Source organism: Camponotus vicinus, unplaced genomic scaffold (genome assembly GCF_025532165.1).
Source record: "Camponotus vicinus isolate PSW18456_S1 unplaced genomic scaffold, iyCamVici1.0 SCAF_1, whole genome shotgun sequence".
NCBI lineage: Eukaryota > Metazoa > Arthropoda > Insecta > Hymenoptera > Formicidae > Camponotus > Camponotus vicinus.
Window position 1 is genome coordinate 234,125 of NW_028141945.1, and position 24,672 is coordinate 258,796.

The window sequence follows — 24,672 nt, forward strand, 5'->3', positions numbered from 1 at the left end:
TCTTTTTTTTTTTACTTTTTTTTTTCAATTTTATTTAATGCTGTAATTATTTGCTGTTACTTTTGTAATAGAAAATTAATTTTTCAATATCAAATATTATGAATTTATTTTTTGAGGTCCGTCTCGTGCACTTTCTGCACTTGAATGAATAGATGTGAACACGAAAGATAGGAGATTAGCGTGTTTCTTGTGCTCATTCTTTAAATTCTTCTTTCTTGGATTTTCACTTTGAACGAAATAATGTAATATCATATAGCCATAATATCTTCAATATATACAAAGTATTCAGGTATTAAAAAATTGAAATAAAAAATGTAATCTTTGATACAATATATTAAGCAAGTCAAATAGGTTAAAACAGAAAATTTTAACAGTTTAAAAATACTCAATTATTTATTATTAATTATTTATTTTTATTTATTCATTTTGACATCTTAGATTATTTAGACATCTTTTTGAACGTCTTGTATATATATATTCAAATCTAGTAAGGTTCTTTTAATTCTTTGACATTCTTAATTAATTTCTATCCATTAAGATTTCAGGTTGTATTGGATTCAGTCAATACTTTGGACACTTCAAAAATAATTAACCTATTAATCATAATTTGGAAATTGATACAAAACATCGCTACATAATCTATCATAAAAAATTATAGCATTAAAATTCATCTAAACATACAACATGAAAGTGTAAGTTGTTAATAAAATTCATTAAATCTGTCGTTTCAATAAAAATAATCTTTACATTTTTTAGTATAAAAGGAAATTGGAATACTCTTTTAAGTAATTATGAGGTTCTGGATATTTTGCGAAATACAAAATCCTATAAAAAGCAAAAGCCGAACCAATTAGCAACCATCACTTATCAAACAATCAAATATTTGGAGACTATGCCGTGTAAGACACAGAATCCAGAGAAAATTAGAGAGTTTTTGAAAGCAATGGAGCCCATCAAATTAACTAAAGCTGAAAAGCTTGCTCTTTTGAATCTCTGCCCTACTAGACCAATTGAAATACAATTGGTATGATATCCTCTTTTATTTATTTATTTTTTCTTTTTAAGCACCAGAAAAGTTTTTAATCTATCGGTTTGATTAACAATTAAATATTTTGAAATTACTAATCATTTTATATCTTTGAATATAGTTGATAGAAGAAAGTGAGGAGCGTTTATCAGAGGAGGAATTGGAAACTGTGCTGCAGATAGTCGCGAATGTACGAGGAGATTACGAATATAAAGAAGAAGAGACTTAATCTACATCTTCACATAACTTATTTAAATATATTTTATATGTACATTTTATTTTATAATAAAACATGACTGGAAATAGTATATTAAATACAATTGTGCATGCATAATATCTGCCTTATCTCTTTTGATCCCCAAGATCGTCTATAGAATCTTCATCAATCTAAAAAAAAACAGAATTTTTGCATTTAATATATCTTTTTCTTTTCTCTTATAACTTACTTGTGGCCATTTTTCCGGTATGACTTCAAAGAGATCATCCTTAACATCACCCTGTATGACAATTTCATCATCCCCAGTCACACTGGATCCACAAGCAAATTTACTGCCAAAGAACTTTGCTGCTACCTTTAAATCTATATCTGTAAAATAAAAATATTTTTCATTATAAGCATTATATTAATTCATTTTGATTTATAGTTAATCAATTGATCGTATTACCAAAAGTGCTAAGGCCAGTTACAACTGTGACAGATTTCTTCTTTCCTCTAGGTGCTCTAGAAACTGTTATTAACCGTGGTATGTCTTCCTTCTTCTTGGTTTTCAACATACCCTTACCACCTCGCTTCTGCCGCTTCTTCTCATCTTCTCCTCCGCCAGCTTCCGCAGAACCATCTTCTGTAGCTGATTAAAGCACAATCCTTCAGTTAGAAGCACAAGGCTGTTCTAAGATTCTAAGATTTTCTAATTCTCTAAAATTACCTAATTTAATTCTTTCAAATTCAGTAGGCAGATTCCTTTCCAGCCATTGCTTACACTTGTCATACTCAGGATAGTATTCGCAATACTGTAAATCAATAATTCAACTAATGTTAAACTTTAAGGTTTTCAATATGAATTTCATTTCTTTTGTACAATATATATGTGCCGTGGAAAATAAAATTTCAAATTTAAAAATTTAAATAATTCTTCATAATTTTTGCTGTAATAGGAGTTCTAAAGCAAAATTCAATTATAATGAATTTTAATTATTAACTAAAGTATCCATTTCTATATCTTCATTTAATTATTATATACACTAATTAATATTAAAAATTGCTCGTAATTTACCTCGATAGGTAGCGAACAATTTCCGCAATATTGAACCTGAATAGGATAAGTAACACTAGGGTCGGATCCTAATCGAAAATCCGGCTGTTTTTCTACTGACATTCTTGACGTCTAATCTCAGATGACGATCAAGTCAGGACGATTTCTTCAAGGACCGCTATTGAAGTCTTCCCTTTTATCTCGCCGAGTGTCTCTGGAAAAACGACGCTTTGATTTCCGCAACCCGCCGTCAACTATCGTCGAATAAATCGCACCGCGCGCGCTCTTAGGTTAGGAATCGCCGAGAAGATAGCAACTTTGAGAGTGATTTCTGAGGCTTGGTAACACGAGTAGTGATTTTTCGATCTCCCCTTGTTTTATTGATCCATAATATCTTTGAAAGATAATTAGATCATATTTGTCATTTGGAGAGATCTGTCCATTTTGTTCGCGCTTTTTATTATTTTTTACATTTAACATTTGAAGCGAGGCGAATATTATATATCCAAGAAATTGGCGAAAGACAGAGACAGAAAAGAATCCGTAATTGAAGGGAATTGAATTATAATTACTTATTATTACAATCAATTACTAATTATAATTATTTTCTTATAATTTGTTAGCATAAAACAAATCTCAATTCTCATTGGTTACGCCATATTGGCTGCGTTCAGCAGAAAAAGCTGCTTTGCAACTGTTGTAAAATTCGTGAACCTGATTGATGTATGCTCTTAGATTCAGTCAAAATTAAGAGCATACACCAATCAGGTTCACGAATTTTACAACAGTTGCAAAGCAGCTTTTTCTGCTGAACGCAGCCATTCTTTCTCTTCGCTCTAGCGAGTCAGATTTCGGTCGCATTGTTCGCCCTCTACGTAAAACAACTAATCCGCGCTCGAGCCCGGAACATCCAATGAGCCATAGAGCTGCCCGCGGGTAACCGGCCGCGGCGGGCCAATCGCGGCTCGCCGCGACGGGCCAATCGCGGCTCGTCGCGACGGGCCAATCGCGTGCGCGCCTTGTACCCCGTTCGAAACGCACGTGCGGGCCGCGGGACCGCGCGCGCTCGAGTAGTGCGTCGCCCCGTGAAAAAGTCGGACGTCGTCGTCGCTCTCCGTCTCGGTCGGCACCGAACGGACAATTCAAAAGGGTGTGCGTGCGCGTGGTCGAATATAATAAATCGCAACGAGGGAGAGCCAGGGAGAGAACGAAGAGACGGTGGTGAAGAAGAAGGGGAGTTTCGCGTCGACTGGAGAAGCGACATCGGAAGATACAGAAAACCCTCGTTACATATACATATATATATACATATATATATATATATACACCCCATCGTCGTCCTCGTCGTTTTCTTCCTCCTCGTCGTCGTCATCGTTATCATCATCTTCGTCGTCTGAATGGTCGCGGAAATGGCAGTCGGCGCGCAGATCGACACGTCCGAGCGGGACCCCGGCAACTCGACGATCCCCTTATTGAATGGCGACCAAAAACACGAGGCCGCAAAGACGACCGGTAAGTAGCGATAACGCGCCTCCTCGTGCGCGCGATAACGAGCTGGCACGAGGCTGGCCGTGGGCGCTCTTTAAGGTTAATCGTCGCGCGCGAGGGAGTCGTGTCGCTTTTTCCATTTGGTTATGTAATCCCGGACGGGGACGACGTCGCGTCCGCGTCTCGCATCTCGCCGACCGTGTCCCTCGGCGGGATTTTCTCTCGTTTTCATCGCTCTCGTCGTGCCCCTCGAGCGCGAAGCCGGCCTCGATCGAGCGAGCGAGGGGGCGAGGGAGGGGGCGAGATAGAGCGCGTTATGTAACCTCGACGAATTGCGCGAATCTCGGCGCACGGGGTCATGTGAGTCGCCATCGTTGGAGGGGCGGGAAAAAGAGGGAGGGAGAAGGGTCTAGCAGAAGACGCGTCGCGGCGCCAACGGACGAATCTCCTCGGGGTTGCCGCTCGATTAATTGATCGGAGTAATCCTTGCTCCTTGACCGATCGATCCGATCGCTCCACTTCGTCGAGTAAGATTCTCGAGTCGACGACCGGTCCTTCCGGTTCATCCCCCTGGAATATATGTCTCTGGATCTTGGCTTCTTCCTTTGATGAAGCTGAGATAATTGTCGGAGAAGATTCTCCTCGATGCTTCTCGAAATAGTCGGAGGTACTAATGGAAGGACAAACATGTCTGGCTAATTCGTGAAAGTATCCAATGTCGAGGAAATAATCACCAAGACCCAAGTGAGGAGAACCTTCGAAATCTTCGAATATCATTGATATTTAAAAAATCGAAATCTCTCGGCGAAGGATTCGCGTTACGTTCTTCCAAGGTATCAAAGACTTTCCAAGATAACTTAAACAAATAAAATGGCAGGAAATTAAACAAAGTAGAGATGCTATAATTAATCAGTGATAAGTAATATAAATCGTTATATTAATCGATACAACTTTCGAAATATTGATAAAAAATGTTTTTTCAGGGAGAGTATCAGGGATTTCGTAATTAATTGCAGTGATTATTGAAGTCTTAATTCGCTTAAATGAGAACAATAACATTCTTCGAGCTTTCGTTGATCCTTTAGGAAAGGACCAGTAGTTATCCAGGCATGGCATTCCACGAGATCAAGCACACGTGCTTTAATCGCGTTTACGTAACACGCTTCCAGTTGTGCTCGCATCTCGATTGAGACACAATTCGGATCGCTTTTTTCCTCTTCTTTTTAGTTGATGTAAAACCGTCGTTGTGTAACGTGGATATTTACGACGAATCTCGATCTCGAGGACGAAGAAGTGATCGTATGACGCAACATTGATGTCTAGAACAAACGAGAATGTCTACGATGTCGACGTGAAGTTCGATGTGAAGTTTAATGTCGTCGAGACTCGTGATAAGAATCTCAGCATAATACTTCGGGATGTAACGTTCTAGGATAAACAACGACATATGATGCAACATCGCTGCTTGCGAGTGACGTCAATGTATAGTCGTGTCGAGACGCAAGTAAGAGATACTCTAACAAGAGAGCCAGCTGATGCATACATTTCAATAGCGTAAGATCGATCTTTGAAACGAATGGGACGAATGTCCGTGAATAGAATTTGAAGGTGTGTTTGAACGAATTTTCTCTGGAATCGACTATTTTTCTCGAATTTTTCTATCGCAATTTTTTCCTTCTTCTTAACTAATCCATGTATAAATATAGGAAATTACAAAAAAAAACAAATGAGACACACACACGAAAGGTTCCCTTCTAAGAATTGACTTTGATTGACGGGAATGTGCATTTTCGAAGGCTAAGAGACCTGCGGATAGACTTTCTCTCCGCCAAGACATGTCTTTTCTCAGCAGATATGGAACAGATGAAAAACTCGTGTTTGCTAACGATCGACTTGAAAATTTGTCGCTTGCATTACTTTAAATATCTAGAGATAGATCCAATATATCTTCTCAATTTTGTAAACTTTCTATCTTATACATTTAATGAAAATTAAATATTTTATTAAAAAATTATAAAATTTTAAGAGTTGCATCAGAAGACCTGGAAGGTTCTGGAGAAACTTGACTAGACGAAAAAGCGATCGATCTGTGTAGCCGTTCGTATATTTCCGCAAGTTTAATGAGAAGAACGAGAGAGGAAAGAAGCTTCGTTTGAGCGCATTCTCATTCATCAGTATTGAGGGAACAATTACGGTGCGGAATCGCAATTGTTGAAGAAACACCTACTGATAACGGGGGTTATCGGCGCCGGCTATTATAACGTTTTACACGGTATTCTGCGTCAAACATACATCCCTCGATTAAGTCAATTGAGTCGAGTAAACCGATGCAATTACAATACGATTTAAGCTCGTACTTTCACCTTTGAACTCGCGTGTTTAAATCGATCCTCCTCACGTGTCTCCGATGCGTCGTCGTGAACCCACATAACTCTCGTACGGTAAACCCGTCCCTTGCGATCTATATTTAGCTGTAAATACTATATAGCTATGTAGTTCATCTATCTATCTTCGAGACCTCTTTATATTCACATCCATTCTTTCCTAGTTATTTGAATTATAAACAGATATATGTCTGTAAAGTTCCAAAACTCGTGAAGGACGTCTTCTTAGTAAAATTAAATAGGGCCTTTAAATTTCTATATATAAATTTTTGGTTTTATATATTATATCCAATATAAATATACATGTATTCTTAATTTATCTTATATTTTTAAAAAATCTTCAATTATATATACATATATATAATTTAATTAGAGATTTAATAGAATATATATAATATTTATATATATTTATATAAATAATAAATAATATTTACATATATTTATATAATATTAAATATATATTTAATAATAAATAATAACACATTCTATAATATATATAATAAATATATATAATTTAATTAAAGATTTTTAATATAGAATAAATTAAGAATAAATAAATATATATTTTTTAATTTAATTTTTTAAATTTTATTTTTTAATATAAATATATGATTACTATATTTTTTATATTTTCAAATTTTTGCCTCAAGTCTATCGAAAAATCTTCAAAGTATCGTCTACTGATATTTTCACAGCACATTGCATGTTTGTTATAAATTCAGATAATTATTCAGAAATTATTGATAAAAATTATCAGGTCGCATCATATATCGTTTAGGACGCGAATAATCGATCGCTTCCTCACTCCTGCCGGGGTCAACGAATGATACGATGCCGCATCGATGCGATTCAGGTCCGTGAATCAAATTGATAGCGAAAAGAAAAGCGATTCGACGAGCATTGACAATCTTTCAACCGTAAACGTTTTATGATGTTAAAACCCGTTTTCGCGCTATCGCGTAAATGAAACCGACGATGCCATTCGTCAACATGCTCCGCTTTAGCGGTAGGTGTATAAAAAATCGCGCTCGTGATAATTAATAATAATAATAATAATAACATTGTGCGGTCCTGGTAGATCTTATCTAATAGAGCATTGATTTTTTTAAATTATTTCACTTGTCATTACGAGCCAAATTATTTACGATTATTGCATTTTTTATCTTAATAACTTTTCGTTTCGAGACTCAGTATTACGATAACTAGTAGTATAGATAAGCGTAATATCTTATTTCGCTTTTTAGATATCTATAATAAAAAAGCATTCGCGCTGGTTTACAAAAGTTTCTGCGAAAATAATTTTTTACTTTTATTCAGCAGATATTATACTTAATATTATCTATTTGCAGAAAAATTATAATTATTTTAAAAAATAAATATTTAAAAAATAAATTTAAATATTTAAATATTTAAAAAAACAAGATATATTTTAATAAAATATTACATGTTATTTTAATAAAAATAATATTTAATAATTTTAATATTATATATTTAATAAAAATAAAAAGATTTATATATATAAAGCATTATATCTCAAAATTTATTTTTTTACATACACTCTTCTACATATGTTTCTATAATACTCTACATGTTCCACTGTAACACGTAATCACACATCGCGGTCTTCTCCCCATATTTACCAGACCTTTTTCTCTCATTATTTCGTGATAAGATGCCTTATCTACATCCAATTACACACTCGCATTGTAACAGGAGTACAATAATTCTACACAAAGTGATAGTGGAAGGATACACCGATAACGGAGTGATAAGGCAGCGAAATAGACGACATAGCGAAAGAAAAGTGAAAAGAAAAAGGAATTTTTTTTGCGAGTATTCAAGTATTTGAAATTCCAAAATTTTATTGTCCAATTATCGAATATAGTTTTTTGTTTTTGAGAAATATAATTATATGTTTAATTTATATTTTATGTAGATCTATTTTATTTATACACATAGAGTTATTGAGAGTTATAGAGAGTTATTGAGAGAGAAGATCACTACTCGCTAAACTATATAATTTTTCAATTTTTTTTTATTCTCTCACACAGCAAATTTCTCTATCTCAAACTCTAATTCTTGACACTTGAATTATGAAACAGTTCTCTTATCAGTCGCGTTAGTTATTGCCCATCATCGATAATTATACCAGGTCTACGATATTTGCAAAATAGTGTATAATGTAGCTTATCTAAACTTGTGTAAAATTTTAATTGCAATCATCTATATCTTGTATAAAATTTTTCCTTCTGTTACACGCTAGTTGAACGTTAATTTAGGAACGTCTTTTGAAATTTAAACAGGAAGCATTTCGATCAGTGGAATAATCATGAAAAAAGGCGAATAAAAGGGAAATATTTTCTCGTTATTATAAACATATAAAAATATTTTTTATCGACAAAGAAATTAATATTGTTTAAATTAATAGAAATTAATACGCTTACTAAGTTCAATAAAAAATGATATAATAAGAAATAAACATAATATGAGAAATATTGCATATAAAATAAAAGAATCATATATTATTATAATTATAAGAATCACGTTTAGATCGATATGAATGAATTAAATAAGAATTAGCCTTCTAAGTATCCATAATATGGATTAAATTAAAGAATACTAGATAAAAAAATTAAATATTTTTGTAGTCTACTATAAATAGTAATAAAAAAAGGAATGAGTTCAATGATTGTTGTTCTTAATGATGCAATGACCATCTTTCTCACCTTTTTTGCTGCTTCAAAATGGATGCATAAAGTAAACACATGTTCCGACATAAATAGGACGACATTTTGGTCGCGTACTATTTATTTTGTAAACGCATCGGTGAATGTGAGTGCCGAGAGAGTGCATTTGAAAGCGCATCCGACAACACGAGACCACTTGGAGACTACAATGTATTTATATCTTTCTCGTGAATGCATCGCAACTACCTTTCAGTGTCAGGGCGAGAACGAGTTTACGCATTATTCTGTAATTTATTCTCAATCTGAATTTATAATCAGTGGTATCGTGCAATTAAACACTACGTTTTTTGTATTTACATAGTATGATTCCTTATTATGAAATATGTTGAAGAAAAGTTTTCATTCACGAATTCATACATGTTATATTTTAAATCGATTTAAGGAGAAATTGGAAAATTAACGCCAAAATTTGAATTCAACGCGATTTTTTTATTATCATGTAATTTTCTGATAACTTTTAGACTCTATAAAGATATAAGCTTTACATAAAATCACATTATGCATATGTAAATTGATATAATTAATAAATTAATAAATATTAATAAATTTAATTGTGGGATTTTTATATAAAATATATAAATTTGTAAAATAATTTACAAAATTGTTTCTTATAGAGAATGAATTATATTTTCAGAGGTGAAACAGGAAGCAGAGGAGAGTGGAAGCACGAGTTCTACTGCTGAAAATGTTGTCGAAAAGGGAGAAGTCGAGGCAACAAAGGAAAGCGAGAAGGAGAAGGACAACAAGAATAATGACGGAAACGAGAAAGAAACGGACGTCGCTGATAAGGAGAAAGATCCCGCAAATGAGCAGGAGGTCGTCTTCATTCAGGACATGGGCTTTACCGTCAAGATTGTTAGCCCGGGTTCTGAACCTTTCGATATACAAGTCTCCAGTATGGAACTTGTGCAGGTAATTGTTCGCCTCTCGATGATGAAACATTGTTGTCCATATCTGATGAAGAAGAGTATCTTTTATTTTATTTAATAATAAATTATTTTACTTTATAATAAATAAGTTATAATAAATTATTTTACTTTATAATAAATAAGTTAAATACTAATATAACTTTATACTTTATAATATCTTATATTTATACTGTAATTGAATCGAATGTAATATTATGCTCTAATTGGCATCGAATTTAAAACAATTTTTTACTTCAAATTTATTATATACCTTTCTTTTTTTTTAGGAAATCCATCAGCTACTCATGGATCGCGAAGACACGTGTCACCGCACATGCTTTTCACTGCAGCTGGATGGCAACACATTGGACAATTTTGCCGAGCTGAAGAATATCGAGGGCTTGAAGGACGGTTCGATCATCAAAGTAGTAGAAGAGCCGTACACGATGCGGGAGGCGCGCATACACGTACGACACGTGCGCGATCTTCTCAAGTCCGTAGATCCTGCGGATGCATACAACGGCGTCGAGTGCAGCAGTCTGTCCTTTCTCAATGCCGTTACGAATGGCGATATCTTAGAGAAGAAGAAGACCCGAGCGGATTCGGTCGATTGCACGCCGCCTGATTACATCATACCTGGATGTAGGGACAGGCCCTTGTTACCTCTCCAGCCGCAGATGAAGGAGCAAAAGTGCCCGCCGTGTCTAAAGGTTAATAATTAGTGATTAGTTGTTTAATAATCTAATTATTGGGAGTTAAAAGAAGGAAGGACTAAATTGACTATATTAGATTGTAGTTAGTGGCATTTTTCTGATACATACAGATTCTAATTTATCTTACTTGAAGTAGTGTAAAAATGTTGCTCCAAGAAAAAATCGTTCAAAGATAATTGAACGATAAATTCTTATATTTGCAATATTCAAAATTGGATTGTATATTTTTATTTGAAGAAAGAAAAGAGAGAAACAAACTAAACTTTTAAAATTTTTGAATTTCTAGGTCCTAACAACGTCAGGATGGAATCCACCGCCCGGCCACAGAAAGCTTCATGGCGATCTGATATATTTGCATGTAGTGACATTGGAAGATAAACAGTATTATTTGACTGCATGCGCTAGAGGTTTCTTTGTCAATCAGTCGACCAAAGAAGTGTTCAATCCTAAACCGGCCACGCCTAGTCACCTATGTCACAGCTTGATCGAGCTGCTCAATCAACTTAGTCCGGCCTTTAAACGAGGATTCGCCGCTATGCAACGACGCAGGACTCAAAGGCATCCTTTCGAGCGAGTGGCGACGCCTTATCAATTGTACGCTTGGAGTGCACCACCAATCGAGCACACTATCGACGCCATTCGTGCGGAAGACAGTAAGTTCTAGAATAAAAAAATTTTCTAAGATTCATTTCAACAATAAAAAGAAAAGATCCACAATCAGAATATGCCTGAATTCGGTGGAGATAGTACTAGTTTTATAAAAAATTTCAATAAGAGTGGTCATATTCATATTTAAAATAAAAAACACATATACTTACAAAATTATTAATCACTTGGAGATGTTGATGGATACAAATATTTACATAAAACACCACAGATTAAATAAATTAGATAATCAATTGTTTTTTACTTATCCTAGCTTTCTCTTCCAAGTTGGGATATGAAGAACATATCCCGGGGCAAACTCGCGATTGGAACGAAGAACTGCAAACTACAAGGGAATTACCGCGTAAAAACCTTCCTGAAAGATTATTACGGGAACGGGCCATTTTCAAGGTAGATAGTGTCTCTCATATATATTAATGTTATACAAAATAGTATAATAATACAAAATTTAAATAATAACATTAATAATAATTTATCAAAATCAGTTTTTATTTTTAATAATTTAAACGGTAAATAATAATTCTTATAATTAAATTTTTCCTTTTCTTAATTATCTTTATCGTTTAGGTTCACAGCGATTTTGTGGCCGCTGCGACTCGCGGAGCGATGGCGGTGATAGATGGCAATGTAATGGCTATTAATCCCGGCGAGGAAGCTAAAATGCAGATGTTTATCTGGAATAACATTTTCTTCTCGCTCGGCTTCGACGTGCGGGATCATTACAAAGAGTTGGGCGGCGACGCCGCAGCTTTTGTCGCGCCCCGCAACGATCTACAAGGTGTCCGGGTATATGCAGCCGTGGACTTGCCCGGCCTTTATACTCTTGGCACCGTTGTCATCGATTATAGGTACGTTTTTCGTATAATATTTGTTATTTCTATTGATTCTTTAAGTTAATAGTGGGTATCTCGTGACCTTTGTCTCGTAGAGGCTATCGCGTCACTGCACAATCTATCATACCTGGTATACTGGAACGTGAGCAGGAACAATCGGTAGTCTATGGATCGATCGACTTTGGCAAGACAGTTCTTACACATCCTAAATACCTTGAATTGGTAAGCGAACAGGATATGTGAGCAGAATCTCTGTATAATGTAAATCAATATAAAGCCTATAAATACTTTAATGAGAGAAATAAAGATAAAAATAGATTCTTGTCTTGTTTATGTTAATAATGTAAAAACTGTAAAAGAATCATTAATAAATTTTTCTAATTTTTATTTAATCTTATATTTAATAACACAGAAATCTAATTAATTTTTTATTAAAAAAATTTGATCGATTTCTATTGTTATAATCGTTTTGTTATGTATTATCATTCCATTGTAGCTTTGACACTCAAGTATTTTTTATGCTCACGTTTAGCTGAATAAAGCTGGTCAGCAACTAAAGATCCTTCCTCATAAAGTGATCAATGATGCCGGTGAGGAAATCGAACTTTGCAGCAGTGTGGAATGCAAGGGTATTATTGGTAACGATTCGCGACATTATGTGCTAGATCTGTTGAGGACTTTTCCGCCCGATGTGAATTTCTTGAAATGTGAGTCGAAGAACAATGATTTTACGATAGTTCTATAAAAGGAACTGTGTATATGTGTATATATATGTTTTAATTAATAATCACTTTTCAAAAAATATTCCTCTTATTCAGTGGAAGGTGTGGAGCTAAGCAAGGAAGCGCGAGCCTTGGGCTTCCCGGTAGAGCATAAACACAGATTGGCCTGTCTACGTCAAGAGCTCATAGATTCGTTTGTTGAGGCTAGATACGTTCAGTTCATCAAACACGCAGCTGTCCATCTCCAACAACTCACATCAGCTAGAAGATCTCAAAAAGAAAAAGAGACAACTACCAAAGTAAACAGACTTCTCTCCCTATCATATTTTACATTTTTATATTTATTATTTAAAATATCGTGAACAATTTGAAATAATGATTGTAGAAGATGATGAAAATTAATGATTCTGGTTTTAGGAGGATAAAAAGGAGGATTCCAGTGCCATTGTGGCAGTGGATAGTAACAAGGAAGATTGCGCCTCATCATCGTTGATAGAAGCTGATGAAGCCAAGAAGATCGTGGAGAGCATTACCGACTCGATCACAGGCGGCGAGAAACAGGAACGTATGTATTCAAACATACGAAATAGTCTTTAGTGTCAATATCAATAATATTTATTTTTATTTATTTAATAATAAATATGCAAATATTAGGAGAAAAAACGAAAGATAATATAAATTATAAAGAAATTCTTTTTAAAAGAAAGAACTGTTTTATAAAGAATCTTATCTTTGAATGATAGTGGAGGAGAGTACCAAGGAGATAGTGCGAAGAGCCGCGGCGGCGGTAGGCAGTTTACGAGACGCCGAATTTGACGTGAGATTCAATCCAGATGTGTTCTCGCCCGGCGTTAAACACCCGGATTTCAATGGCGTCGACCTGAAGAAACAGAAGCAACTGGTAAAAGACGCCGCGGATTTCTTACTTACAGTGCAGCTACCGACGTTCGTAAGTTCGTTGTAAAATTATAATTAAATTCCTGCAATTAGAGTCCGAGATATATATTATAATAATGTATTTTTCTTTCTTAATTAAATTCTTATTCTTTAGATACGAGAGTGCTTAGACCACACAGCAGCTGCGATGGATGGCAGCACGTTGGTGGAGGCTCTCCACGGTAGAGGCATCAATGTTCGTTACCTCGGTAAATTGGCAGCTATGTTAGCCGCAGTGCCCCAGCTGCAATATCTTAATCGCATCGCTGTATCCGAACTGATTCTTCGATCGGCCAAACACATTTTCACTTCTTATATGCAGGTGTGTGTATGCAACATTAAATTGTTCAAATCTAAAATTCTTTATTTTGTCTATATCAAATATAAAATTACCTATCTTATTAAAAAATAAGATAAAATTATAGTATTTTGTCAATAAGTATCATAGGTAGAATATAAGGTAAAATTGTATATGTATCCATTTTACAGGGTACAGAATTGATGGGTCTGTCCGCAGCCGTCAGCCACTTCTTGAATTGTTTGCTGTCTTCGGCGCAAATTATACACCCGCAACAAAATCTGGAAGAGGTTGGTCATATGGCGGTTAAGTTATCGCTCATTAGTTATATATAATTAATTAATTAAAATTAATTCTCTCACGATACAACAATTTTACACATGATAGAGTCAAAATTTTATTAATTACGACAAATAGTTAAGAGCACAGAAATAATTATTCTAGAGAAAATTACATTTCCTATTGAATTAGAATAGTATATAGTCAATGTAATTTTCTGTATCAGCTTCAGAGCAAAACTGCAAAACGTCGCAATAAACGTAAAGGTAGGAATAACGGACCGCAACAATCAGAAGTAGAATGGGCATCGTTAACGCCTAAATCATTGTGGCAGCAAATTAAAGGTGATTTGAAGGCCTATTATGACTGGGAAACACCAAGTCCGGAGTCTTTGGACGCCACGATAGAGCATTTCCATTTGCAAAAGATTTCACTGCTGCGTGGCTTCTGCATCAAGACCGGAATTCAGATATTGCTGCGCGAGTACAACTTCGAAAATAAGAATCGGGCGACGTTTTTCGAGGATGATATACTAAACATTTTCCCCGTCGTCAAGCATATCAATCCTAGAGTAAGTTGCTGATTTTGAGTGAATAAAAATGAGACATATTAGTAGCCTAATAACTTGAAATTTTAGAAAAAGTAATCAATTTATGGAGAAATAATTCACATAGCTAAAAAATATTAATCCTCGAAAAAAAGTTTTTTGATTTCAAAATAATATTTAAACTAATTTCAAACTAATATTTGGCTGAATCTCTCTAAAGAGATTAAAGAATAATTTTCAAATTAAAATTATGGTATTGCATAAAATAAATTCATCTTAACTCGATTTCTTTCAGGCTAGTGATGCGTACAATTTTTACACAACCGGCCAAAGCAAGATTCAGCAAGGATACTTAAAAGACGGATATGAATTAATTAGCGAGGCATTGAATTTATTGAATAATGTTTATGGCGCGATGCATCCTGAGATCGCACAGTGTCTCAGAATGCTGGCGAGACTGAATTACATAATGGGCGATCACGCAGAGGCACTCGCTACTCAGCAAAAGGCAGTTCTTATGTCGGAGAGAGTCAATGGCATTGATCATCCTTATACTATCACAGAATATGTAAGTTGTATCAATTATTATATAAAAAACAAATGTAATTTTATAATTCAAATGATAATGGCATAAAATAAAGGAATCATTCTCTTTGGGTATTTTATGCACATTATGTTATAAAAAATTTTATGTAAATATTATATATAAGAAAAAGATAATTTATAAAGACTAATATTAATAAGTAAATAATGATATAACGGTTATTTAACTATTCTTTATAATAATGTATGATTAATAATTTATTATATTTTGTTTTTTATACAGATACATCTCGCCTTATACTCTTTTGCCAATGGTCAAGTATCTGTATCATTAAGATTACTGTACAGAGCACGTTATTTGGCGTTATTAGTCTGCGGCGAAGATCATCCAGAAGTGGCCTTGCTCGATGTAAGTTTAAAAATTGGTGATATTTTCACTTTAATAAGAATATATAAATTTTATAAACTTTTATAAAATTAATTTTAAAGCACTGATATTTTCAGAGCAATATCTCATTGATTTTACATGCGGTCGGCGAATATGAGTTGTCACTGCGTTTTCTGGAACATGCATTAGCTCTTAATTTACGTTATCATGGTCCGCGTTCGCTCAAGGTTGCAGTATCATATCATCTGGTAGCGCGTACGCAGTCGTGTATGGGCGATTTCCGAGCAGCACTGAATAATGAAAAAGAGACGTACGCAATCTACAAACAACAGCTGGGCGAAGAGCATGAGAAGACGAAAGAAAGCAGCGATTGTTTGCGTCACTTGACCCAGCAGGCGGTCGTGTTGCAAAAGAAAATGAACGAGATCTACACGGGCAAGTCTGGCGTGAGCTTGCCGCCGATTCAGGTGCAACCGCCCAGCATGGGCTCGGTACTAGATATGCTCAATGTCATCAACGGTATTCTCTTCGTACAAATTAGTCAGCAAGATATCGATAACTTCAAGGCGGAAATCGAAAAACGGCAGAAGGAACAATCGCAGTTGGATGGCAGTGAGGCTGTCAGAATCGAAAAAGACACAAAGAAAGATGACAAGGAGATCAAGAAAGAATCCACGACAGAGGAGAAGAAAGTCGAGAAAGTCGAACAAAAGGCGGAAACAAAAAAATTAGAAACTAGCAAAGCTGCGACCTTAGAGCCGATCGTGGCAGCGGAGAGCTGAGCTCTTCACTTGTTGACGACGAATACCGGTAGTCTTTCCTTTCTTTTTTTCTGAGCCCTAGTCTCTTCTCGTGAAAACTATTTCGCGCGAGAATTGTCGTGTGCATGGTATTATATATATATATATATATATATATATATATATATATATATATATATATATATATATATATATATATATATATATATATATATATATATATATATATATATATAATGTGTAATATGTATTTTATATATATACATATACACATATATACATATAATACATATACACATGCACTTGATACTTGCACTGTTTTGTTATATCGTCTGAATATAATTGAAGACTCTCGAAAAAGAAACGAGATGCAAAATAATATCGTTGTCATAGTGTGTTTGCGAAAAAAAGAGAGAATAATACGTAACACATTCGCGCGAAAGATTGAATTTTCACGCGAAAAACGCGCATACTTATTTGTTATACCAAATGTATATAACAAGGAGATAAGTGCCATGTCGCTTAAAAAGCAATCTTCGATGCGAGCGTTTTAAATGTAAGAGGTACTGTGTCCTCTTCGCATCACGAAATCAAAGTGAGCAAGCAATGTGATTTCTTCACTTGTGCGCAATCATATATGTTTTTCTTTTTTTAAGGACCAGCTGTTATTTCGTCGAAACAATTTAATAGCGTTGGAAAATCGATCGAATTCGTAGTAACGTCTGAAAATCGCCTTTTTTCCTCTATTATGTATATCATGTATTTTATTAGACTTTTTTTGTGAGATCACCATATGCTGTTTTGGCCTTTGTCGTTACTAGTCGCCATCAATAAAAGAAAGCACCACAATATACCTAAATCCACCATCATTGATTACAGCAGTCGCATGAAAGAGCTTCCTCTTATATAAATATTATTGAATTATATATTTAGATTTTTATTTTCCTAAAACATAAAATTCTACATTATATATCTTCACACTCTTGCGATAGTGAAGATAAAAATACGAATAGCATTGTTACCTCTACGTTCGTTATAAGGTCACAATAATTGATCGTTAATCGAATCACCGCGATCGTATAGTAATCGATTTCAAATTTCGCGATTAGAACCATAAGTAAACGAGATACAATTATTACTGTGCTGTTAATATTAATTTTTGTTCATCTCGTCTCTTCCGTGGCCCGAATCAAAATCTCTCGCCGCAGTTTGATCGATAAACGATGTAACAGTTGATAATTTAGTACACAATAGTAATAATAGGGATAAACGCGAGGTTTTTAATGACCGAAAAAGCGCCGATCTTGTTTCTCGTAGATTTTAAGCGAAACACTTTAGGCCTGAGGTAAAAGCACCAACATTTTTGTTGCAAATAGTAAAAATACGATTGATCAATTGTCAACGAAGCGATATCGCGTCGATCACTATTTCCTCGGATTCATTTTCGCATTGCAATAATAATCATAATAATGAATTAGTATACTACACTTGTTAGCGAAATTGTACTATAAAGAGGAGTTATAACAGAATATAATTATGAACATAATAATAATTATAAGGTCTATTATATATTATACATAAATAAAAAAGTTACGAATTTGATTTACATATACCATCCTGTTATAGCAGACTTAAACATGTTGCATGAATAAATCGTTTTATATGAATAACAACATCGATCTAATTTAAGAATTTTCGAGATTTTCTACAGAACTTTTTATTGTCTGACTATAATTGTTCCAATGGAATATTAACATCACCATCAGAAATTTTCCTTTTTTTTCCTTTCCTTTTTTTAATAGATTTTGATGGATTAACAATTTTTTCTCTTACGTCCAATTTATTTATTAAATACTGTCGTAGTGATTGTAATGCATCCAAACCGCCGCTTCCATTTTCAAATATCATCCATATCCTAAATACATCATCTTGAACAATTGCCTCCTCACAGCTTGCAATCTCTACCAAGAGCTTACAAGTAAGTATGGGAACGCATTCAAGTATTTTTTTATCAGAACTTTTTTCATGTTCAACCTTAATTATGGATGTTTTATCTGAAGAATTTTTATTAACTTGCCCGATATCATTAAATTCTTTTATGACAATAGAGTTTGAACATTCTCCAGTTTCTACATTTGTTTTAATATGCTCTTCGTCTTCATTTTCAACTTTTCTCGACGCAATCTGTCGTTGCGCTAAACGTCGTTTTCTGCGCGCGTATTCCCATGATCTTTCTTTAGCAGTTATTCGACCTGACCAGTTGTCCAAACTATCTTCAGGAATAGACAGATCTTGTAACTTAATCTGTTGAAAATAATAAATTTAATTAGAGCTAATTAAATTTAATAAGTTCTTTAAATAATATATAATATTCAATTAGTGATAATTAAATTTAACATTAAGAAAATAATGTGTTACATTTAATTCTTCTGCCGTTGTTCTTAAAAAATTTATTATATCGTTCATGTAAGCAAATTTATCATTCATAGGAAATGTTATCAAAGTTTTATAATCTTTTTTTAAGGACTGTACAATTGATTTTCCACTTTTTCTGATAACAGGTGCGCTACTCAGATCTATAATGTTTTCTGGTAAGAAGCTCCAAGCCAAACCCCACCTGTTGATAAACACAATTTTTAATCTCTGAAATCAATATTTCATTTATTAAATAATTTAATAAGCAATAATTAATACTATAATTAATTAAGAAATTAATTTGTCTAAATTTGTGCTAACAATTCACACATCAAAACAGGGAATTTTAATAATAAAATTGAACAAGCAAATTTTAATAACATTAATTTATATAATATTTATTTACCGTGTTGTGTAACCTTGACAAAACTCCGTCCATGTCATATTCTTTATATTTTTCGATCTTATTAATTTTTTAAGACTGAACAAATCAGTTTTTCTGCCTATCATCGTAGTGTAAATCTTTATTTGATTTCCCAAATTGACACTCTCCTCAATCATTCTCGTTACAAAGGCTATTTCGCCACCCGTGGTTTTCAGCTCATTATCGTTTCCACTAGGCGCGTTTCTCGGTGGCAAAACTTTCCCAATTCTCTCGTCATCGCCATCGTTCTCGAAAAATGGCGGATTACACATCGAGAAGTCGTAAATTTTATCATCTTCCACCGCATCCTTAAAAATTCTATCGGAATTTACTGTAACTACTACATTAAAAAAAATATTTCATTATGTAGATTTAAGTTTTTTAATTTTAATATCGTAAACATCTCTCTATCTTTTCTTTTACATTTTCAAATGAAAAAGTATCTTTAATAATTCTTACCTTTAATTAAATTTTCCAAGTTGTTTTTTGTTATGCATTTCTCTGCATACTCTATGCTTTTCTTATCCACTTCTGTGCCAATCATATGACATCCGTAGATTTTTGCCAGTAACAGTGCATATATACAAATTGCTCCTGTCCCTATTTAAGACAAATTTATTCAAAAATCTCGAGCAATTTCAAAAATATTTTAAATTGCAAGAATATAGAGGTCATCTATTAAAAAATATCATTAGTATATTTAAAAAAAAATTTTGAAGAGTAATTCTTATCATTGCTGATTGATTTTGTAAGATTTATTACTCTTATATTAGTAATTCTTTACTCTTTTGCTTTTTAAAATGTAATATTTAAAAGCTTCAATTATGTTTGTAGAAGTACTTTAAAGAGGTTTTTATATATACCAATATCGATGCCTGTGATCTTATCCATTTCTAATTTGAAATACTTCATCAAATCTTCAATCCACAAAACATAATTCATGCGTAGAGTGATTGCTGGATTTAGATTATCCGGAGGAATGTTTATGTGTAGATCAAAATCATGCTTCAAAAGTGTTTCTGTAAGTACACGTAGGCTCTTTTTGTCTTGAAAGTCGATTCTGATCTTTCCTGCAATGTCCTAAATAACAAATGTGAATAGAATACTATTATTACAAGTATTATATTCTGTCCCATATCTAAAAACATTAGGTTCATATTTAAATTTAAAAGATATAAAAAAAAGGAATAAGAAAAAAATTTTTTAAACATACAAATTTTTTCCTATATTTTTATGTCATTTAGGTGAACATACACTTTTCATGGCTTCCTCTTTTTTTATTAAGTTACATGCATTATATGTGCACTAATATTATATTAGATTCAACTTGCATAATATTACTGTTTTTGTAAAAACTGCAAAAGATAGCATACCATGATTGCAATTTCGCGAAACTCCGGATATAAGACCGCGAGTTGCTTGTAATCCGATGGTTTCTTGTATTTATTCCTTGGATGAATATATCTTTTCACGTTCATCTTGATATCAATCTAAAAGAGCTTTGTCGAATACAATCAATTACATATGTCAATCGATCATAGTTGAAATTAATTGACTTTTTCGGCGAACAATCACACGTGAGAGACATCGAGCAGGAGAGGCGGCGATAGTTCAACGTCACCACCTCCTCGACGCACAGCTGGAAGCGCCTGCGCACGTACTCGTCGACGTACGTCGACAGATCTTTTACGTACAGACGAGTATCGCGCCTCGTTTTGAGGTGGCAGTCGGCGCCTCGGTAGCCGCGGCAGAGGGCGTACGCCGGCGTGAGGCCGCAGTCTCGGGGCCATCTTGGTCGCCGAATTGTCGTCGCGCGGTATGGAGGCGTGGCAGTCGAAATAGCCGTGCCTGTAGAGATATCCGGCGCGATATTTGTCCGTCTTGTCGGAGACGGTCACTCCTCCGCGAAAGACGGGAGAGGAGGGATCGCTCGTCCCTACCGTCGAGCTTGAAGAGGAGCGCCGATCCGTCGTCGTCGTCTTCGAACGAGAGGATGTCGGCGCGGTGCACTTGGAGTAGGTCGACGTGGGGGTGATCGACGTCGACCACGGCGTCGAGCAACACCCTCACTCGCGGCTTCTCGAGGCGCAGGCCGAGCCGGCAGACGTAGAACCTAACGCAATCGATGCCGCACGCCTGCCTCAGGTCCACCTCGGCGAGCATCGCCGTGAGGTTGGCGGCGAACGTCGCGTAGTCCCGTCGATAGACGGGATACATACGGTCGACGTCCCTCTCGACGGACGACAGTCCCGCTCTGGCCGTCAGCGCGTAGGCGGGGATTCGTCGCGCGGCCGGGAGGACGATCTCGTTGACAATGGCCGTGCACACGGCGCGGAGTTTATCCTCCTCCATGAACGTGCTCCTCACGGGGACGTCGCGGAAGAAGGGGCACTCGAGATTGGTCTGGAACGCCGCGAATACCGGCCTGCCGTCGACAGCGAGGAACGAGAACTCGTGCCATGGTCGGTTCTCCCTGACCCTGTCCCTGGGCGAGGAGAAGGCGGGACGGAACCGCGGTCGAAACCGCAGCCGCTTATCTAGGTAGAGCGTCGTCTTGGTGTTGCGCACGAGGGTGGCCGTGGCGCGCGCCGCATGGGGGTTGAGCTTTGAGCTGCGCCGATTCGACGCAGCGGAACGGCTCTATCGTAAAATACATCGTCGTATTTGTTCGTCCGGCATCGAATGATTGAAGTCCGAATTCATAGTCGTTTCTCAAATCTTAAGACTAGAGAATTTCTTAAATCTATCCTAATACGACCATTTCATTGGTTGAGCTATCCTATTCATTCGTATTAAGTTAGCCGGAAATTTTTCAGCCAACCAAAAATCTCCTTATGGAATCGTTTGTATCTCGTATGAAGATGTTTGAAGTGTGATTAAAAACGTTTGTGAGTAATTAGAATAATTATAAAAAATTAATCATTTTTACAGTATGTAGTTAGCCAACATAACTAAATATTAAAAATTCTCCTTATGAATCGTTTGTATTTCGTATGAAGAGTTTTGAAGTATAATTAAAAAGGTTTGTGAGTCATTCGTTTAATTTTAATTAAATTTTTTTATATTGTGAAGTTAGCCGGAAGCTATATAAAATGGACGCCGTTCTGTGATTGTTCGATTTGCTTATGGTAAATACTAAAATTTTCTCATGTGTACTGACTTTAAGTGTAAGCAAAACGAGCAAATTTATCTCTTTTGTAACTTTTAATCCATGACTAATTTATTATTAATTCCGCATAATCGCATAATATATCATGGATACATTCTACAATGGCAGTAACAAGACTGTAGGAGTAGAGATTAAATCGTTTTTAGTGAAGTAAAGAAGAAGAAGTAATGAAATAGACAATTCTCATTTTGTACTACTATTACCTTAGAGTACTAATGAGAATTTCTATTTCGTTACTTCTTGTCTTTACTTCATTAGAAACAGTTTATTCTTTACTCCTACAGCCTTGTTATTGCCATTGTAGAATGGGCTTAGGGCGTGTTCCAAAATTCACTGCCAGCGCTGAAAATCTTTAGTTCACGTTACGTATATTATATATTTTCAGCGCTGGCAGTGAATTTTGGAACATGGCCATAGTAGGAAATGGATTTGGTTCATTTCGCTTACAACTTTATGCTACGTTATATATATATATGTATATGTATGTATGTGTAAAAAAATTAAACTCTATATTGTAAAAAAATATATTAATTATCTTTTGTATATTTTTTTTGCAGCATTATGACAACATATGAAGATTTTATTCAACAAAATTTTATTCAACAAGATTGTGACGGTGTGCGTTCCATAAATGGAATGCTTGGCCATCATCGCGTATTGATACTACTAGACTAGTTGTACTATTGAAAACTTTGTATCAACCAATTAAGGAACAAGTAGATCTTCCGCCAATTCAATATGATCCAGTTTTATGTACAAGATTTACATGCAGAGCTATTTTAAATCCATTATATCAAGTAGACTATCGTGCAAAATTATGGATCTGCAATTTTTGCTCTCAGAGAAATCCTGTAAGAAAAAATTCTATCCATTTTCTTTTAAGCTAAATCATTTTAGCTAGACTAGAGTTTAACTTAATTAGATTTAAGCTAGCAATTGTTCAATTTTGGAAGTAAATTCAGCAGAATAGTAAGCTATAGGTCCTTGATAAAAATGACTAAAATAATATGATTTAGATTGTACAGATCATAAGATTTCAATCTTGTATTATAGTATGTATGTATATACACAGCATATATATGCTATACACATAAATGAATAGAGTAAAAATCATTTTTTATTTATCACAAACATTTTGAAAAATATTAAAGTAGTTTATTTCTATTAGAAATTAAAGTATATTTTTATGTATTTCTTTATTATGATATATTTACATTCATATTCTATTCTTTATTACTTCATTTAAATTCGTATTTTATTTAATACATAATTCTCTTGTAATATTCTCCTCTCTATATCATATAAGATATAATTTAAAAAGTAATCTTAAATTATTTATTAGGAGCATATAGTGTTCATAAAAATATGTATAAATATTCAAAATATAATAAAGAAATGAACTTAAGATGAGTTTTATTATTTATTATAGAATAAATCAAAAAATCAATGCAGCTATTTTACCGACCGAATTACGCACGTCTAAAAGTCGTCTTAATTGAAATGTCTGAGACGTCTTTATAACATCCTGAGTGAGACATTTAATTATGTCTTGATTGGGACGTCTTGAGTGAGACGTCTTAAAACAATGCCCGACAGATATCTTAAATCGGGACATAAGACGTCTTAAAGACGTCATAAAGATGTAATTCTGATAACTTCTTAAGACGTCTTTAGAAATTTCATGACGTCTTTAAGACTTCTTTAAGACGACATAATGTTGTGTGGGTACCCACACAACATGCATGTCTTGAAGACGTCTTAAACATGTCTTTCTTATGACACCTTTAAGACTTGTCCAATTGACGTCTTTCTGATGTTTTTAAGACATTCAATTTAAGACGTATTTTTTTAAACGTCTTAAAGATGCCTTTCTTATGACGCCTTTAAGACTTGACCAATTGACGTCTTTCTGATGTTTTTAAGACATTCAATTTAAGACGTATTTTTTTAAACGTCTTAAACATGCCTTTCTTATGACGCCTTTAAGACCTGACCAATAGACGTCTTTCTAACGTCTGTAAGACATTCAATTTAAGACGTATTTTTTTAAACGTCTTAAACATGCCTTTCTTATGACGTCTTTAAGACCTGACCAATAGACGTCTTTCTGATGTTTTTAAGGCTGATGGCAGAGAATGAAATGTAAGCGCTTACATCTGTCGTAGTCGTGA

At 34.6% G+C, this 24,672-nt stretch overlaps 5 protein-coding genes across 13 annotated transcripts; 3 read left to right on the forward strand and 2 right to left on the reverse strand.

Annotated features, from left to right (window-relative positions):
• The first annotated feature begins 116 nt into the window (after positions 1–116).
• Positions 117–1,361, forward strand: Crcp (CGRP receptor component). Of its 2 annotated transcripts, none has more exons than XM_083091816.1 (4): positions 117–289; positions 539–692; positions 757–1,024; positions 1,149–1,361. In XM_083091816.1, the coding sequence occupies exons 2-4, from the start codon at positions 685–687 to the stop codon at positions 1,254–1,256; spliced, it is 384 nt and encodes a 127-aa protein (XP_082947942.1). In that variant the 5' UTR covers positions 117–289; positions 539–684; the 3' UTR covers positions 1,257–1,361. The 2 variants fall into 2 exon arrangements, with proteins under 2 accessions (XP_082947942.1, XP_082947943.1); XM_083091817.1 differs by having other exon boundaries at positions 546–692.
• Positions 1,259–2,731, reverse strand: Denr (density-regulated protein). Its single transcript, XM_083091812.1, has 5 exons — positions 2,302–2,731; positions 1,954–2,038; positions 1,693–1,875; positions 1,474–1,613; positions 1,259–1,414 (listed from the first exon to the last, which is right to left on the reverse strand). The coding sequence occupies exons 1-5, from the start codon at positions 2,401–2,403 to the stop codon at positions 1,370–1,372; spliced, it is 555 nt and encodes a 184-aa protein (XP_082947938.1). The 5' UTR covers positions 2,404–2,731; the 3' UTR covers positions 1,259–1,369.
• A 593-nt stretch (positions 2,732–3,324) lies between these two features.
• Positions 3,325–16,647, forward strand: Clu (clustered mitochondria protein homolog). 3 transcript variants are annotated; one of them, XM_083094145.1, is made up of 19 exons: positions 4,175–4,601; positions 4,752–5,376; positions 5,475–6,040; positions 9,534–9,811; positions 10,095–10,517; positions 10,807–11,173; positions 11,440–11,576; positions 11,754–12,034; positions 12,115–12,241; positions 12,552–12,726; positions 12,838–13,040; positions 13,159–13,306; positions 13,485–13,690; positions 13,793–13,999; positions 14,167–14,265; positions 14,481–14,825; positions 15,097–15,369; positions 15,628–15,753; positions 15,849–16,647. In XM_083094145.1, the coding sequence occupies exons 4-19, from the start codon at positions 9,734–9,736 to the stop codon at positions 16,512–16,514; spliced, it is 3,861 nt and encodes a 1,286-aa protein (XP_082950271.1). In that variant the 5' UTR covers positions 4,175–4,601; positions 4,752–5,376; positions 5,475–6,040; positions 9,534–9,733; the 3' UTR covers positions 16,515–16,647. The 3 variants fall into 3 exon arrangements, with proteins under 3 accessions (XP_082950279.1, XP_082950265.1, XP_082950271.1); XM_083094153.1 differs by lacking the exons at positions 4,175–4,601; positions 4,752–5,376; positions 5,475–6,040 and adding an exon at positions 3,325–3,792 and having other exon boundaries at positions 15,834–15,973; XM_083094139.1 differs by lacking the exons at positions 4,175–4,601; positions 4,752–5,376; positions 5,475–6,040 and adding an exon at positions 3,328–3,792.
• A 767-nt stretch (positions 16,648–17,414) lies between these two features.
• On the reverse strand, positions 17,415–22,005 carry LOC145968624 (U6 small nuclear RNA (adenine-(43)-N(6))-methyltransferase). The gene is made up of 6 exons (XM_083094244.1): positions 20,706–22,005; positions 20,196–20,412; positions 19,792–19,932; positions 19,315–19,672; positions 18,912–19,110; positions 17,415–18,797 (listed from the first exon to the last, which is right to left on the reverse strand). Exons 1-6 carry the CDS (start codon positions 20,808–20,810, stop codon positions 18,222–18,224), a joined length of 1,596 nt encoding a protein of 531 aa, XP_082950370.1. The 5' UTR covers positions 20,811–22,005; the 3' UTR covers positions 17,415–18,221.
• Positions 20,711–23,680, forward strand: LOC145968693 (uncharacterized). 6 transcript variants are annotated; one of them, XR_014437831.1, is made up of 3 exons: positions 21,032–22,220; positions 22,405–22,460; positions 23,059–23,680. XR_014437831.1 is itself a non-coding variant. In XM_083094357.1 (3 exons), exons 1-3 carry the CDS (start codon positions 21,647–21,649, stop codon positions 23,174–23,176), a joined length of 441 nt encoding a protein of 146 aa, XP_082950483.1. In that variant the 5' UTR covers positions 21,049–21,646; the 3' UTR covers positions 23,177–23,680. The 6 variants fall into 6 exon arrangements, 3 of the variants coding, with proteins under 3 accessions (XP_082950483.1, XP_082950490.1, XP_082950500.1); XM_083094357.1 differs by lacking the exon at positions 22,405–22,460 and adding an exon at positions 22,887–22,982 and having other exon boundaries at positions 21,049–21,873; XR_014437832.1 differs by lacking the exons at positions 21,032–22,220; positions 22,405–22,460 and adding exons at positions 22,467–22,665; positions 22,887–22,982.
• Positions 23,681–24,672: the final 992 nt, after the last annotated feature.